Genomic DNA, 17,939 nt, shown 5'->3' with positions numbered 1-17,939 from the left:
AACTCCTATGGATGATTAGGGAAGTTAACTCAAGAATTCTAAATCGATGCTTAACACTCAATCTATACATACACTTAGATGATCTTGCTATTATCCTCTTGCAAAAATTACCAGACTCTTTTTGACAGTAGCAAGGATACACCTCACAAGCACTTTGCTGGCTTTTCCAGTGTCCAGTGGCAATGAAATGCCCCATGTAAATGCCAATCTTTTTATTTCAGAGCTTCATTAGTACTTTCTTGCAGTGGGGTTGTGGAGAAGGCCATTCGGCCCCTCAATTGTGTTGTACTATTCTGTTAGATTATTCCTGATATGTATTTCATGCCTGGCTTGCGTTGTCTCAGGGAAATCTACCAATCAGTTTTCAATGGATAGCCCGTACCTTCCCCTCACTGCTCCAGCTCCCAACCTCAATGGTGGTGGGAAGAGAGGTTGGAGTGGTCCAGATTTCCACCAACCTTTTTGTCTGAAAAAGTGTTTCCTGACATACCAATCAGCAGGAGGCAGCAGGGAAACCTGCCACACAAATTGACAGGGAGGGGTAAAGGAAACAGATGAGGGATATAAACAAAGTGAGCAAACCCTGGAACTGATTCTAAAAAGAGGGTAGACACAGAGGCGCGCTGGCTGTGCAATTCAGAACCAGTTGGGGAGTGCACAGGCTCAGCTAAGGGACTGAGCATTTGGGCTGGTCACGAGAGCTCTTCCTTCAGAGCCATGAATCTTTGGGATTCTCCATCCTAGAAGGCTTTAGGTGCTCCACTGTTGGAGATATTCGAGGCTGGGACTCAAAAATGTTTGATTTCTCGGAGCCATTATAATGGACCAGACCAGACCCCTCAAAGCATTTCAAGAAGATAGCCCAGACCCTAATTGCTAGTTGTTTTAAGGTGTAGAGTGGGTATTCTAGGAGAGATGCTGCTGATCAAACCACTTAATTTTAACCAAAGCAGAATTTATTTACAAAATTACTGAATGAAACACAATCAACAGAAAGCAGAATATAGAATACCTTAACCCCTCCAAAACCCAACAGATCATCCCAACTTAATGATGTTTTTCCAAATACTAGCAACAATCCCCATAAACATCCCTTGGCAGAAAAGGTCAAATCAAACACGGTCTTACAGGATGGGAGTCAGAGAGAGAGTACCAGCCTGGACCTGCTTCTTTGGATCCAGCTGCTTTTTCCACACCACTACTAAAAAACCAAACCAAACCAAACCAGACCAGACCAGAGAAAAGCTGAGCTGGGAGAACTGGCCACTCTCTCTTCATTGTACAAATGCTTTTTTTAAAACTTGAAAGCATTCTGCCTGAGGCAGTATCTGATGGCTGTTATCAAATTGGCCCTAAAACCCTTCAACCCCAGACGTTTCAGAGTCTGGGTGTTTTACAACCTCTCTGAAAAAAATGCCAAGGACAGCATAACCTTGTTAAAGGAGCAGCTGCGTCACAGCATCTAGTGAGCACGTGGAGAAACGAAATTGAAACTGAAGACCAGCTAAGATCATACTGGATGGTAGGGCAGTGTTCGAAGGGCCAGTGATTCCCTATCACTCCGATTCCTTATGCTCTGATTCAAGTGGCAAGCAAACAAGGGTTTGATTATGATTGACACTAAGAAGCCACAATGGCTGGCAATGTTCCCATGTGTCCTCCTTCCAATCAATCCCCTATGGATCCTTTGTCCAATTAAGGTTGGCAGACCAACTGGTGCCACCAGTCCATTGCTAGGATCAGAAGCTTGGAGGCCCTGGCAACATTACCCAAGAAAGGAGGACATTGCTGAGGACAGTAGGCATGTCAGGAACTGGCAAAGGTCATAGAGTCATACAGCAGTCCAACCTGTCCTTGCTGACCAGATATCTTAAATTAATCTATTCCATTTGCCAGCACTTGGTCCATATCCCTCTAAACCCTTCCTACTCACGTACTCATCCAGATGCCTTTTAAATGTTGCAATTGTATCAGCTTACACCACTTCATCTGGCAACTCGTTCCATACACGCACCACCCTCTGTTAAAAAGTTGCCTCTCTCATCTTAAACCTGTGCCCTCTAGTTTTGGACACCTCCACCATAGGGGGAATAAAAAACCTTTGCTATTCACCTTATCTATGCTTCTCCTGGTTCTATAAACCTCTATATAAGGTCCCTCCATGGCCTCCGCCCGCTCCAGTGAAAACAGCCCCAGCTTACTTAGCCTCTCCCTTTAGCTCAAGCCCTCCAGTCCTGGCAACAGGATTAAAAGTATTTTCTGAACCCTTTCAAATTTTCACAACATCTTTCCTTTCCCAGGGAGACCAGGTAAGTACATCATTCTTATCAACCACTGCTGTGTATAATTACCATTTTTCTCAATTATGTGCGGGCTTTCTTTCCTTTATCTAACACTATTAGACCATATATGATGTAGGACCAGAAATAGGCCATTCAGCCCATCATGTCTGCTCTGCCATTCAATGAGATCATGGTTGATCTGAGTACCCTCAGCTCCGTTTTTCTGCCTTTACCCCATAACCCTAGATTCCCTGACTGATTTTAAAAAATCTTCCTGATGAAGGGCTTATGCCCGAAATGTTGATTCTTCTGCTCCTCAGATATTGCCTGACCGGCTGTGCTTTTCCAGCACCACACTCTCGACTCTCATCTCCAGCACGTGCAGTCCTCACTTTCTCCCTCCCGATTAAAAATCGGTGTCTGTTAATATGTAGCAGGTTGAAAAAGGCTTTTGACAGCCAAATGGATTCAACCAAAACGTCTGAAGAGTGTTGTTGTGCAATCAGAAAGCCCTCCAAAGGCACGTGTGCCCAGCATGAGGTTGGCACCATTTTTCACAGATGTGGAGACGAGTTCTCCTGAAGGTCCTGTCCACTCTTGGAATCTTACAAGTGGGAGGCCATATAGCCCACTGACCTGATCCAGGTTCTTTACAACAGCTAGCCAATTTCATAGTTGGAGATAGCCCTGCTCCCAACTTGTTGACCACGAATCTTTCCTCTTCAAATATATGTTACCAATTTAAATTCCGAGAGTTCCCAATTAATCTCTGTCTCCACCACACTTGCAGACGGTGCATTCCAGATCATAATAACTTGCTGCGTAATAAAAATTCTCATCTCTCCGTAACAATGGCAACATGGCAGCACACAGCAAGAGCCCACAAACAAGCTGATAAATCTGTCTGTGGGGACAGCGATTAAAGGGTGAATTCTGGCCTGATCGCTCAAGAAAGTCCCCCCCCCCCACTCTCCAAGTCGACTTCCGAACAGCAATTTATTAGCTCCAGCTAAGAGGTCCTCAGTTTATTACCTCATTCAAAAAACTTGAAGCATGAACCTGCTCTTTACAGCTACCAGAGAATTGGAGAGGCTTCTGTTTAACTAAGAGGCAGAACTGGAAGATAAGAACTGCTGGATGAGAGAGGTCCAAGGTCCATGTAGTTCACAATATCAGTGTGTCATACTATGCAGTAATAAAAGGAGGTATTGCTGACTATGGTGATTAATCATCAATTAGTCTCCATTTGGACTCACTAAAAGTGCGGAATGCTCTAGCTTCAGAAAATATTCCAATGGCACCAGTTCCTCAAAAAGCCTATAACAATTGTCTAATGTTATAATATTACCCACATTATCCCAAAATAGGCTTGAGAATTCCACATTGAAAATATTGTTTTAAGAATCAGTAGAGCAGGACTTATACACTTAATGGTAAGGTGCTGGGGCTGTTGCTGAACAAAGAGACCTTGGAGTGCAGGTTCATAGCTTCTTGAAAGTAGAGTCGCAGATAGACAAGATAGTGAAGGCGGCGTTTGGTATGCTTTCCTTTATTGGTCAGAGCATTGAGTACAGGAGTTGGGAGGTCATGTTGCGGCTGTCCAGGACATTGGTTAAGCCACTTTGGAATATTGCCTGCAATTCTGGTCTCCTTCCTAACAGAAGGATGTTGTGAAACATGAAAGGGTTCAGAAAAGATTTACACAGTTGGAGGGTTTGAGCTACAGGGAGAGGCTGAATAGGCTGGAGCTGTTTTCCCTGGAGCGTTAGAGGCTGAAGGGTGACTCTATAGGTTTAGAAAATCATGAGGGGCATGGATAGAGTAAATAGACAAGGTCTTTTCCCTGGGGTGGGGGTTGGGGGGAGAAAAAAAAGTGTCCAGAACTAGAGGGCATAGGTTTGGGTGAGGGGGGAAAAAAAGACTTAAAAAGGGACCTAAGGGGCAACTTTTTCACACAGAAGGTAGTGCATGTATGGAATGAGCTGCCAGAGGAAGTGGAAGAGGCTGGTACAATTACAGCATTTAAAAGGCATCTGGATGGGTACATGAATAGGAAGGGTTTAGAGGGATATGGGCTAAGTGCTGGCAAATGGGACTAGATGAGGTTAAGATACCCAGTCGGCGTGGATGAGTTGGAATGAAGGGTTTGTTTCCATGCTGTATGTCTCTATGATTCAACTCTTTGCTAAACTCAGTAAAAAGTCAAACATCTAAGCTTCCCTAAGCTACAATCCTGATGGTGCTATCATGTAACCTCTTAAGTATGTTTCAAATAACTTAATCAATATTTCCATGAAAAAGTGCAAACTTTTTAATTCCCTAATGGGATTATTTTTGTTCATTCCGGAATGTTCCAAGGCATCCAGGAGCAGCAAGAAATCAGCCTCTACAGTGAGTTCTCTCCCTCAGGCATACACAATCAGGTATGTAAGGTTGGGACATTAAACAGGGAGGTAACTTAGATCCAAACGTCGTGTGCATGCTGACAGGGAGACACAAGGAGAACCAGTGCCATACCAGGTCTGAGGTTGTGGTCAAAATTAATGACTTACACTTTTGCAGCACCTTTAACACAATGAAATGCAGTAAGACATTTGACATCAAGTTACACTGCAGAACGTCAGGAGGTCATCAAAAACCTGGTAAAGGGAATAGCTTCAAGAAGGACCTGAAAGAATTAGAGAGAGGTAGAGACAGAAAGCTTAGGGGGAACTTGGAACCTCAGACCATGGAAGGCAGGGCTTCCAATGAGAGCGTGATCCAAATCGGGGAGATACAAAAGGCCCAGGTTTGACAGGCACAAAGATCTCACGGGTCATTGGGAGTGGAGGTGGTCACAGAGTTGGGGAGGGGTGTATCGTAGAATCTATAGTGCGGAAACAAGTGTTTGGCCCATTGAGTCCACATCGACTCTCCGAAGAACATCCTAAACAGATTCACCTCACCACCCTATCCCTGTAACCCCTGCATAATCCAGATAGCCTGCATATCCTAGATATGATGTAAACAGCTCTTTAATTTGGGGGTGGGTGGTGCAGTAGCCTAGTGGTATTACCACCGGACTGATAATCCAGAGACCCAGGTCATGTTCTGGAACCCGGCTTCGAATCCCGCCATGGCAGATGGTGGAATTCAAATTCAATAAACGTCTGGGATTAAGAATCTGATGATGACCTCAAATCCATTGTTAAGTGTTGGAAAAAATACCCATCTAGTTCACTAAATGTCCTTTAGGGAAGGAATCTGCTCCTTAGCTCTGGAGTGGGGGGGAAAATTGACAAGATCAGCTGCCACTTCAGAACGCCTGACTTGGTAGAGAGAAAGGGGTCTCAAACCTTGGCTCACTTGTGTAAGCCCACACAATCCATTCATGCTTAAATCCCCAAGCAGGAGAAAGTGAGGACTGCAGATGCTGGAGATCAGAGCTGAAAATGTGTTGCTGGAAAAGCGCAGCAGGTCAGGCAGCATCCAAGGAACAGGAGAATCGACATTTCAGGCATAAGCCCTTCTTCAGGAATGAGGAAAGTGTGTCCAGCAGGCTAAGATAAAAGGTAGGGAGGAGGGACTTGGGGGAGGGGCGTTGGAAATGCGATAGGAGGAAGGAGGTCAAGGTGAGGGTGATAGGCCGGAGTGGGGGGGGGGCGGAGAGGTCAGGAAGAAGATTGCAGGTTAGGAAGGCGGTTGATATGCTGTACATGTACATTGGTAGGGTGGTAGGTGAGGACCAGTGGGGTTCTGTCCTGGTGGCGGTTGGAGGGGCGGGGCTCAAGGGCGGGGGAGCAACCCAACCTCCACTCCCGGCACCTACCCCTGCAACCGCAGGAAATGCAAAACTTGCGCCACACCTCCCCCCCTTACTTCCCTCCAAGGCCCCAAGGGATACTTCCATATCCGCCACAAATTCACCTGCACCTCCACACACATCATCTATTGCATCCGCTGCACCCGATGTGGCCTCCTCTATATTGGGGAGACAGGCCGCCTACTTGCAGAACGTTTCAGAGAACACCTCTGGGACACCCGGACCAACCACCCCGTGGCTCAACACTTCAACTCCCCCTCCCGCCCCACCAAGGACATGCAGGTCCTTGGACTCCTCCATCGCCAGACCATAGCAACACGACGGCTGGAGGAAGAGCGCCTCTAAGTCCCCAAGCAGTCAGAAACCCTCAACTCAGCACATGGTGTTCTAACATGTGCAAAGCATACAGAAGGCAATCGGGGTATCTGCGATGAAATTCAAATGAAGGCTCCTTTCAGGACAAGCGGGAGCCTGTTTGAACAGTCAAGATCACCCCTGTCCCAACAAGCAGAGTGGCAGGGCTGTGGCATGTGTTAGGAGACGACACAGCATCTGACTGGAAACCGGGAAACAGACAATGTAGCTTTAGAGAGAACGGATCGTATTTACTTACACTGACACACACACAACCCAGTGTCCGAAATGCTTTACAGCCAATTGGGTTTTCTGAATCACAGTCATAACAGAGGAAGCAGGGAAGGGGATATGCACAGCAAGATCCTGCAAAGATTTGATTAGATTCCTTACAGTGTGGAAACAGGCCCTTCGGCCCAACCGGTCCATACCAATCCTCCGAAGAGTAACCCACCCAGACCCATTTCCCTCTGACTAATGAGCCTAACACTATGGGCAAGTTAACATGGCCAATTCACCTGACCGGCACATCTTTGGACTGTGGGAGGAAACTGCAGCACCCGAAGGAAACCCACGCAGACACAGGGAGAACGTTCAAACTCCACACAGACAGTTGCCAGACGCTGGAATCGAACCTGAGACCCTGGTGCTGTCAGGCAGCAGTGCTAACCACTGAGCCAGATGATCTGCTATTTCAGGAGGTTGGTTGAGGGACAAACGTCGGGCAGATCGTTCTTTCTAAACAATGCCACAGGGTCCTGTATACGCACCCAAGGGAGTAGAAGGGGGCCTCGGTTTAATGTCCATTCTCCTTCCCAATTGCACTGGGGTGTCCAGCCTGGATTATGCATTCAAGCCTCTGGCGTGGGACCTGAGCTCCTAATGTTCTGCTGCTGTCTGGGCAGCAAACCTACAATTGAGGTGGCTTGCCAACACTGCAGCTGACCACCCACAAACATCAGACGTGCACTTTCGTGACGATGAGCCACTGTTTTAAAAGGGAAGGTTTTATTTTGGGTTTGCTCAGCGCATGATTACGAGTCAGTTTAGTCAGAGGTATTTTTACCGAGGAGCAGCAGCTGGTTGAAGAATGTGGAAGCGAAATGATGTTTTGAATGCCAAGGTCTCGGGATTACGTACATAGAATTAGACAGGAATTTACAGCACGGAAACAGAGCGAAAGGGAAATGAGTTTCAAATAAAGTGGAGTGGATGGAAAAGCCTAAAGACCAGCATGGGCCTGTCTCAGAAAGACTTGACCCCTATCATTCTCACTAGCCCCTTCTTTTTCAAGGCCAATGCATCCAAGAGGACGGGAGTAGGGTCAGCTCAAGAGAGTACCTTTGACTAAGATTGAATTTGGCATTCAGTCAAGACTTTGAAAAAAAATGCCCCCCCCCCCCCCCCCATAAGGGGAAAAAAAAAGAGAGGAACCAATTCAAAATAAAAACAAACACTGATATGATAATCAGTCAAATAAAACTAGGGCTACAGTACACAACTGAGCCTGTGTGTGTGGATAAACAAGTTGCTCTTTATACTGAACTGAACAGACACTAGGCCGGTTTCAATAGCTGTCCCTGATCCAGACAGACACTTCCTAACACTCAAATTCCCAGTGGGGACGGACACTTCAGCCAGGCATCCCAGGATCAGTGCAACACTATACTCTCCTCAAGGTACCAGTACAGGCTGTCCCCGGTCTAGGAACATCTGACTTACAAAAACTCATACTTACGCATGACATCCCATACTAACTATTAATTTTAAGGATCTGACATGCAAGCATTCACTTGTGCTTATTAATGGCTAATTTATACTGCACTGTATTGTGTTTCGTTGTGTAACAAATCAACTTACAAATGTGCTCAGGAATAAAACTTTTCTGTAACCTGGGGACTGCCAGTACAAACTAGCTTACATTAGAGAGAGGGCTAGTACATGTGCCAATTTCCAGAGATGGCCAAGTAAGGTAAAGTCAGAATAGTCCCAGAGGACCACAGGGAATCGAACACGCCCTGTTGTCATTATTATGCATCATTCAGCCAACTGAGCTAACCAACCCCTAACTCATACCAGGACTAGTGCGTGTACACCACTCTCAGCATCAGGATACCTGTACCCATCTCGACATAACATATCAGCTCCTATCAGGTTACCAAGTATACACACCAGCTCTCACCATTGTGTAGGGAAGGAGATTCCTACACAAATATCAGCAGAGGGACAAGTTCCAATTCCTGAGGGCTGGTGCACATTCCAGTTCTTGTCAGAATAGAAACGCACATACCAGCATCAATTTGACAGCACTATCAATTTTTGTAAACATTTTACCAGGAGATGTGAGCACCATTGCCCTTGAGAAGATGGTGGCAAGCTGTCTTCTTGAACCACTGCAGTCCTTACAGTATGGATCTTCCCACAATGCCATTACGGAGGCAGTTCCAGGATTTTGACCCAGCCACACTGAAGGAATGAAGCTTTATTTCTAAATCAGGAAAGTGGACGGCGACTTATAGTGTTCCCGTATACCTATTAGCTTCTCTTTCTAGATGGTAGAGTTTGCAGGTTTGGACGGTGCTATCTAATGAGTTTTGATGAATTGCTGCAATGCATCTCATAGATGTACGAGGGAGGGCATGTTAAACATGGCAGTTCCCTTTCGTGGTGAGCAGTACTTGCATCAGCTATCTACTGGCTGCAGTACAAATATCCATCAGGCTTGCGGGGGGTCTAGGAAAGGCAGCCACACTGGATTAGGACAACAGTGTGTGATTTTTATGACAATCTACCAGCCTCGTGGTTACTTTTATTGAGTCAAGCTTTTTAAATATCAATTTATGGTTTAAAGTGAATTGAACTGATGTTCTCAAAGTGCCTGCTGCTATTTGAAAATACACACACTGGAGATCTAATCCAGTAACATAATCAATATGCTATCATGCTCACTCTAAGGAGTGTGTGGTACACTGCACAAGATAGCAGAACGACCTGTTTGTCTATAACACACATTTCATCAATGCAAATTCGCTGTAACTTGACTGACAAATAGGGAATGCTGCTTTTTAAGTTCAAACTTTTAAAACATGTGTTGGCTGTAGTGCGATTGCATCACCAACACTTTAAATGTTATTTGTATGGCACGTTTCTGTATAGCGCTGGGTTGCATAGGAATACAACCAACACGTTCTGGAAGAACTGCCTGTACAGCGCAGAGGTGGCTGTTCGGCCCATTGTGCCTGCTGTGCAATACAAAGCAAATTCAGTACGAGGCATTATTCGGTACACATACTAACTCACCCAACTCAGTACAGGGCATCAGAAGCAACATTTCCCCATTGGCATGTTAGCACACGTTCAGTAGCAGATTCACAACAACATCCATCTCGTATGAAGACCTGTTCCTGTAACAACCACAGACTGTCAACATTCCACTTTCCAGCACCTCACTAATTCGAAGCACCACCAACCTCTGCCCTCCTCCCTTCCTGGAACCTCACCCTAGCCTGTAATGACTATGCTCAATGGATGTGGCTACAGCAAGGAAGCCTCACCTTAGACATCCCCACAGGCTAACCTGACTGCTTTGGACAGGTGTATTTAAATCAGAAATTGCAACATAGTACCTGTCTCTACTGACCTGACCACTTCCCCTTGGAAAATGGTATCCACAAAAGCAGTAAACCCTTTGAAATATTTATTCTTGGGCTTCTGTGCCCCTTCCTGACAATCCATATCCCCAACTCGGTGGATAAACAGATGGAAAATACTAATTTAGATACAATAGAAAGGTCTCTGACTTGCATTCTGATCTCTGATGGTTTGCTGAACTGGGTCAATGTGACAGGCCTCAATAACCCAGGCCAATCTGCCCAGCGTCCCATTCCCTCTTATTACCAACTAGCCATCACCACATTGGGACACGGAAGACAGTGGCTGTTGGAGGAGCATAGTTTTTAGTTGTGATGCTCTGGCAGTCCAACAGCTCTCTAGCAGGAGAGCGCTTTCCTTGTGATGGCCACCAAACAGGAGTTGCAACCTTTTATATTCAGGAATGGTGAGGGGAGGTATGGGAGGAGCAGGACTAATCAACGCAGCTCAGTAAAAACTGGCGTCGGCTCGCTGGAACACACGAAGAATTGTCGAAGGCGAGGAAGGAAGCAGCGAGTGGAAGAGAAAATTAGAAAAAAAAAAGAGAAAATTAATGAAGAAAAAGCATGCAATTATGTAGCATTGTTCATGGCTTTCCCACAGAATTTTGCAGTCAATGAAGTGTCTACTTTTGAAGTGCAGTCCCTGTTATAGGACCTCATAGCAAGCTCCCACATACAGCCACCCGATCAGGTCTAGTCAATCCTGTTCTAGTGATGTTGGCCGAGGGAGAAACGCTGGTCAGGATAGTGGCAGACCTTCCCAGCTCGAGCTTGCCATGGAGCTTTGGAATCTAATGTGTCCATCTGAGAAGTCTCATATTAATATCTCGTTCTGTGCTGCACTCTCTCAGCACTGCACTGGGAGCAGCAGGTTAGATACCGTGCTTTAAATTTCTGGGGTGACACTTGAACCCCCAAAAGCCACCGCACTTCGAGAGAGGAGAGACATCACTGAGGAAACCAGAACATTTCCCAGTTAATCTGTTCGCGAGTAGTCTAGACATTGGAACACTTATGACATCAGGTGCTGAGCTGTCCCTTTAAGGCCACTCTTTACATACTCCCCAGGTAATTAGAGCCCTTTTAAATTCCAGACATCAATTACAGGCAGCAATTTGCTTTCTGCTCCAGGTCAAGAAGAAATTATAATGCTTGGTTTCCTTTCCCTTTGCTTTGTCAAAGTTGCTTCCTTCCATAACATGGCAAGTGACCTCTGGGCATTGTACAGATCTTGCACTACGCATTAAAATATAAAATTCTATCTATCTACACACTGGTAAATCTAAATCTGACAGGGGATGTTTCGTAAAAGAACAGAATCTCATGTGAAATACAAGCAATCAACTTTCTGATGCAGGAGCCCCTTTAAGGAGAGCAGTTGTAAAATGGCGACTAGGGTTAAGTTCATTCAAAGGTTAGTGACAATCCTGGCTGGAGATTCAAACCAGGATTTATATGTGGGGAAAGTCAATTAAGAGCTTGTGGCCATATTGGCTCCTATACACTGTCCCTGGAGCGCAAAGCATTACTGGTATTTTTCAACATGTGACACTGCACTGTGACAGCCAGAAAATATGGACATAAATACTGTTGCTGTCATATTAGGAGTGAGTTTATATGGATCAACACTCTATAAGAAAAGTACCAAGCCTAAGCCAGCACACTCCATCATTATGTCAATGCACTTCTTGTGCAACACTCATAAGTCACAAACTCAAATTATACTCTTTACTCCATCCCTGGTGATAGATCTGTAACCAGCAATACTTCACACCCTTGTACAGCACAGCACGTAATTTTCTATTCTGATACAATCCAAGTTCTAACTACACCTTTGGGAATTTTTTTTTTACCACTGGGTGTGTTGCAAGATTCCGCGCCCACCTTTCTATTTACCGAAAGTGGAGGAAGGCTGAGGATACCTCTTCCAGAATGTATACACAATAACAGGAGTATCAATAAACTCCTGCCCCACATGAAGCAGCAACTCAGCGCAGGATTCCAATGGGCGATATCCCTTTATATTACACACGCTCAAAGTACCCAGTTCTTGACTTTTCCCCAATAAAGCAAAGCCTTTCCCACACCCACATACAGTGTAGATTCTCAATACACTGCACCTCCTTCCAATTCATTTCCACTGTACAGAATTCCCATGGTCAAAGCCTACTTGCATCACTTCTGATCGAGACAAAAAAAATGTTCCCAGCGTATTCAAAGCCTTGAATTCCACATGGAACAGACCCTCCTCAATTTCAATTGGATGAGGCACCCTTTCATCCATTATCATGTGTGTAGAATGTTAGTGAACCAAGGCCTTTTCCTAACCACTTCTATTGAACAGTGGCACGTTCTCAAACAAACAATGAGAATCATTTTTCTACCACTTTTATTAATGAAAGGCATCAATTTTGGTTCGAGTGACAATGTTGCTTTGCAAGCAAGCTTTAGAGAGTAGCCACTGCGTCTCCTATGGATTACAAGCTATTTTAATACAGTAGAGAAAACAGTTCACTTTATTCAAGTGTAACTTAGACCTCCCTAATGTTGGCAACATTTTCCTCCCAAGACTGACATGCTGTCTGGATGATTAAAGAGGCAGTACTGTATATTTATAAATGGCCTGTTTTGATCTGCAGTGCATGAAAATCACAAGCCAAGCAGAAGCCTTCCTGCTAAATTAGTTTTTATCAGAATGGAGCTCTGAACAAATGGAGTCACCGGGATTAATAAGTTCCAAATAAGAAAGTTGACACAAGAGTCCAAGAAGAACGATTCAAAATCAATGAGTTGTTGTGATGTTGAATGCAAATAGAGGTGGGTGCAGGTTCATTAATAACTTCCAGCAGTGACAAAGGAGAAATTTGGAAGGCCATAAAGAAGGGAGAGAGGGAGAATTGGATAGCTTTTTTCAAAGAGCTGGCCGAACGGCCCCTGGATCATCCTAGAGCTTGAAGCAGAATGCTTCCCACAGTTGGGAAAGGGAGTGCGCCCCAGGCCATCCTACATCAGCCCTGAGTTGTGGCTAGTTTAGGACGGGGGAGGGGGGGGGGGGAGTGACAAGCACGCCACAGACCGAAAGCAGTTCCACATGTCTATCCTCTTCTTATCTACAGCTGCACCAGTTGCAAGGCGGGTGACCTGATTGGCATGTGACTGTGCCAGGAGATGCCAATCAGTTGAGGTGGTCCATCAGCAGCAGCGTGAGAGGGGAGAAGGCAAAAGCAAGGAATTCTGACACTTTTCACTTGTGACTCCAGCACTGTCAATAGAGACGCTCCCTTGTTCCACCATCCAGTTTCCCAGGGTTTAAATAGCCACAGCGCACCGCGTTAGTTAAGACTGAACTAATTGCAGCTTAAGGCTGCAGCCAAATTACAGAGGCATGGACTCAGGACCTGTAAGGGTTTCATGATTGCGTCAAGGCACGAAGCTCGGGGGGGGTCGCACAAAATGTAAAGCCACAGCTCGCAAACTGTTGTTCGGATGATATCGAGAGTCTATACCGCACCCGATCAGCTCCAGTGGTCGGGGTGGGGGAATGTTCAAGGGACTTTCAACCCAACACTCGCCTGACATCAAGGTACCGACCACTAAACAATCAGCGCAAGAGAGAGAGAGAAATCACAAAATCTTACCCAACCACTTTGTGATTCTTCTGTTCAAAGTCGTCATTGACACATCTTTACCTCCAGCACTTCAGTAAAGCAAGCCCTCTCCTCAAACCGAGAGAAAATGGACAAAAGCTCGAACTGAAGTGGTGCTTTCAATGAGAAACGAGTAACTCTGTTGCCTCACAGTCTCCCTCAGCCCCTTTCTTCCTTGCACATTCAGTTCTCTCTCTCTCTCTCTCCTTGAACAAGGTGTGGCAATGACATCAGAGCACAATCACCTGTCTGCTTCAGGTCAGGCCTGAAAACACCAGCCAGCATGGAAAACTCAACAGAGGAAGTCAAACATTGCTGCACTAAACCCCGCCGTCCGCCCATCTCCCAGAAAAAAAACTCTCGCCTAATCCTGTCATCACACATCACAGGCCTGTCCTCTCAATCGCTTGGACACTTGATTACCTTATTTCCTGGAGTGCAGGGGAGTTCAAATTGGGCACCAATGAGAGACTGGCTCTTAACTTCATGCAACCCCGGGGGCTAAATCCCAAATTTATTCCCCTCTAGGGTAGACACTTGACAAAAGGGCGGCATGGTGGCTCAGTGGTTAGCACTGCTGCCTCACAGCGCCAGGGACCTGGGTTCGATTCTAGCCTCAGGCAACTGTCTGTGTGGAGTTTGCACATTCTCCCCGTGTCTGCGTGGGTTTGCTCTGGGTTTCCATCCACAATCCAAAGATGTGCAGGCTAGGTGATTTGGCTGTGCTAAATTGCCCATGGTATTCAAGGATGTGTTAGGGGGTGAATGTAGGGTAAAGGAATGGGTTTTGGTGGGATACTCTTCAGAGGGTTGGTGTGGATGTGTTGGGCCAACGGGCTTGTTTCCACACTTATAGGAATCCTATGAAAGAAATGTAATGAAACATGACTGGAGAAACTCAGATGGCCTGACAGCATCTAGGGGGGAAAGAAACAGAGTGCAAGTTGCAGTTTGGTATGACTCTGTTTCAGGACACATAGCTGTCAAGGTGTGGATCAATGACCAAAATTCCCATCTCCAAGATGGTGGACTCAGGTTCCACTCTAGAAAGCGGAGCTGGTATTCCCATGTTGAAGGTGATCAGATTCCCAGCCAACATCTATCTCACAAGCATCATCAACTGTTGTTCCCTTGTTGAGAGAGTTTGGTGTGCCCATCACTCCCAATATTATCACAAAATATTTTAATTGCTTTAACTGCCATGCACTTCAGGATGTCATGTTGGAAATTCAAGTCTTTGCTAACTCCCCACCTGCCTGCAAGGTGAGGAGCCTGACACAACTGGGGTGAAAGAGGGTCACAGAGCACTCTGAATGCATCAACCTGAGAGGGGAACTTTACGCCTGTGGGTGGAAGAAGGCTCCACAGCACACACGTGGTGTACTTTCTTCAGGAGAGGCTCCTCTTAGTTGAAATATGAGACTTACTTTGAAGCTTGTGTTATCATGACAACCACAATTTTAGCAGAGCGATTCTTTCTTAAAGTGACCTTGTCATCCTTCTTTGATAAAGTGCTGAGCTTCCCAGCCTCAGGGCGACTGTCTTTGTGGAGTTTGCACATTCTTCCAGTGGGTTTCCTCTGGGTGCTCCGGTTTCCTCCCACAGTCCAAAGATGTCCAGACTAGGTGGGTTGGCCATGGGATATGCGGGGTTACGGGGATGGGGGGGGTGCGATGTTGTGACTTTACACAGGATGCTCTTTGAAGGGTCAGTAAGAACTCGATGGGCAGAATAGCCTGCTTCCATGCTGTTGGGACTCAATATTTAATGGCAGCTTCCTGGGCTTGTGTTATGAGGTCATGGATTCACATCCCACTCTCGCCTATGTAATCCAATCAGACTCTTCTGTGAAGTATCAAGGGATTCCAAATGTGGGGAATTGCCCTCTGTTGTTCATCTGGCCTGTGTACAAATTACTTCCTGTTTTCCCTATTTTTCAAATGTACTTTACGCATCGAAAGTGACTCAGCTGCAAGATACTCTGAGATAACCCAAGTTTGTGCATGACACTATATAAATGCAAGCACTTCCTCCTAACTAGAGGGATGTCAACTTAGGGAATGTCTTCAGGAAGATTAAAACAAAGAAAGGCATAGAAACATAGCAAGTTGGAACAGGAGTAGGCCATTCAGCCCTTCAATCCTGCTCCTCCATTCGGTGCGGTCAAGGCTGATTATTCAACTGTTCCTGCTTTCACCCCACACCCTTTGACCTCTTCAGTCGTAAGAACTTTATCTCCATCTTGAGGCCTACATAGGGCACCAGTTCATCTACCACCCATCCTGTCTCCACTTTCTTCATTTCACAACACATATTGAGAGCAAGGCTACAGCCTCTTGGAAGGAAGGCATATTACATTTTATGCAACAAAACTGAAATGTAAAAGTGACGTAGGTTAGCTGGGAATGAAGGGGTGTAGGGATCACAACTGTCTCGCACAACTGAAGAATTAAACAAATTCCGAACTGGGCAATTTGGGCTCCTCAGACTCCTGAGACCATGTTCAAGTTGAGCCAGATGGTTGAGATGAGAGAGCTGATTTCAGCCTCCGGTTGAAAGACGGCCACAGTGAATAGAGTCTCCGAGCGACCTGTGGCTTGTCACGATTTCCAGCCAACCCAGATGTGCAGCGCTCATTAGGAAGCCTTATCGAGGAATGGGAATGGGAATTAAAGCACGTGGATGTCTGGAGAACTCTTTAGGGCCTCAAGACATCCTGAAGCATTTACAGCTGATAACGTGTTATTTGGAACGCAGTCACGACTGTCATGCAGAATGTGAGTGAGCGAGTGTGTGTATATGCATGTAGGGGCAGGAAGGGGGGACCATTTATGCCCAAACACAAAAATGTAATGATGACCAGATACTTTATGCTTTTTAAAAAAATAATTTCAGTGATATGGTCGAAGGAATATTGGACATAGAATTATGTCAATGGGATATTGGAGAAGGCACCCCTTCCAACATAGGATCAGCGAGGACAGACAGGCAGGCCTCAATGGCTCTAATCTAGGCAGGCCTCAATGTTTTATCATAGAATCCCTACAGTGTGGAAGCAGGCCATTCAGCCCATCAGGACCACACCAACCCTCCAAAGAGCATCCCACCCAGACCCACAGCCTCCAACGCTGTAACTCCACCTTTCCTATGTCTCATCCACCTAGCCTGCATATCCCCGGACATTATGGGGCAATTTAGCACAGCCAATCCACCTAACCTGCACATCTTTGGACTGTGGGAGGAAACCCACGCAGAACCAGGGAGAACGTGCAAAGTCCACACAGACAGTCACCGAAGGGTGGAATCAAACCTGGGTCCATGGCGCTGTGAGGCAGCAGTGCCTGAGCCACATTGCTCCCGGTGTTATTGCTGAGGGAAATCAAATGAAAATGTGGCAAATATTGTGCCCCTTAGGTTCGGCTTGAAACAGCAGCCTGTTTTGTTTTGTTAAAATGGATGCCCTTCTCACTTGCTAAGGAAGTTGAAGTTTCCATCGACTTTATTCAAAGAAGAGGGAGGATTTCTGTCCTCGACCTCCTCTTCAACCAAAATTACAAAAACAAAAGCTTCCGACTGACTCGTTCACAGGTTCATTCTCTGTACAAACTGGCGGCTTCAACAACGACATTGTGACTTGAGACTTTTGATAAGACCACAGGTTAGGTGCAAAATTTATATTCTGTTAGGAGTAGCATGTGACATTCTCTAGGTCTATATGAGAGACGATTGGTCTCATGCAGTTCCAGCATTAGTAGCTTGGACATGGGCCAGAGTGATGTTGGGAAGCTAAAATGTCCGTCATTTGCCAGTCTCTATTTGACCCCTTTATAGAAAGGCATGAAGCTGTAACCTTAGAATTCAGCAGCCGGGGGTGTAGGCATTGCGGCCATCCCAGAGGACTGTGGTGGTTCGAGAGGCAGCTCACCACCACCTTCTCCAGAGCAACTAGGAATGGGAAACAACTGCTGTCCCATCCAAGGATGCCCACCTTCTCTTGAATGAGCAATGAAAACGGTGCCTTCACTGAGCCTGTAGTACATTCCTGCCAAGATATAATGCTTCAAACTATGGCGAATCAGTTAAAGCTGAAATGTAAAGTTGAGGTCAAGTATCAGCCACAATCTCATTGAATGGTGGAACAGGTTCAAGGGGCTGTGCGTCTGATTCCTGCTCCTAGTTGCTGCATTCAGAATGTCGAGGA

At 45.9% G+C, this 17,939-nt stretch overlaps 1 protein-coding gene across 13 annotated transcripts in view; it reads right to left on the bottom strand.

The window, feature by feature from the left end:
- Positions 1-17,939, bottom strand: part of LOC122553810 (pleckstrin homology domain-containing family G member 3) — a 195,418-nt gene that overhangs the window by 77,407 nt on the left and 100,072 nt on the right. Inside the window, exon 1 of one of the 13 annotated variants that reach the window (XM_043698167.1) lies at positions 13,730-14,100. The exons of 10 other annotated variants lie outside the window; for them this stretch is intronic. In XM_043698167.1, coding sequence (XP_043554102.1) covers positions 13,730-13,766 — 37 coding nt within the window. In that variant the 5' untranslated portion in view covers positions 13,767-14,100. Of the gene's footprint in view, positions 1-7,208; positions 7,278-13,729; positions 14,101-17,939 lie in introns of those variants that run through there. 2 more of the 13 variants (XM_043698163.1, XM_043698169.1) reach the window with 2 other exon arrangements.

This window comes from Chiloscyllium plagiosum, chromosome 10 (assembly GCF_004010195.1).
Source record: "Chiloscyllium plagiosum isolate BGI_BamShark_2017 chromosome 10, ASM401019v2, whole genome shotgun sequence".
Classification (NCBI taxonomy): Eukaryota; Metazoa; Chordata; class Chondrichthyes; order Orectolobiformes; family Hemiscylliidae; genus Chiloscyllium; species Chiloscyllium plagiosum.
This window is presented reverse-complemented; position numbering and strand designations above follow the sequence as displayed.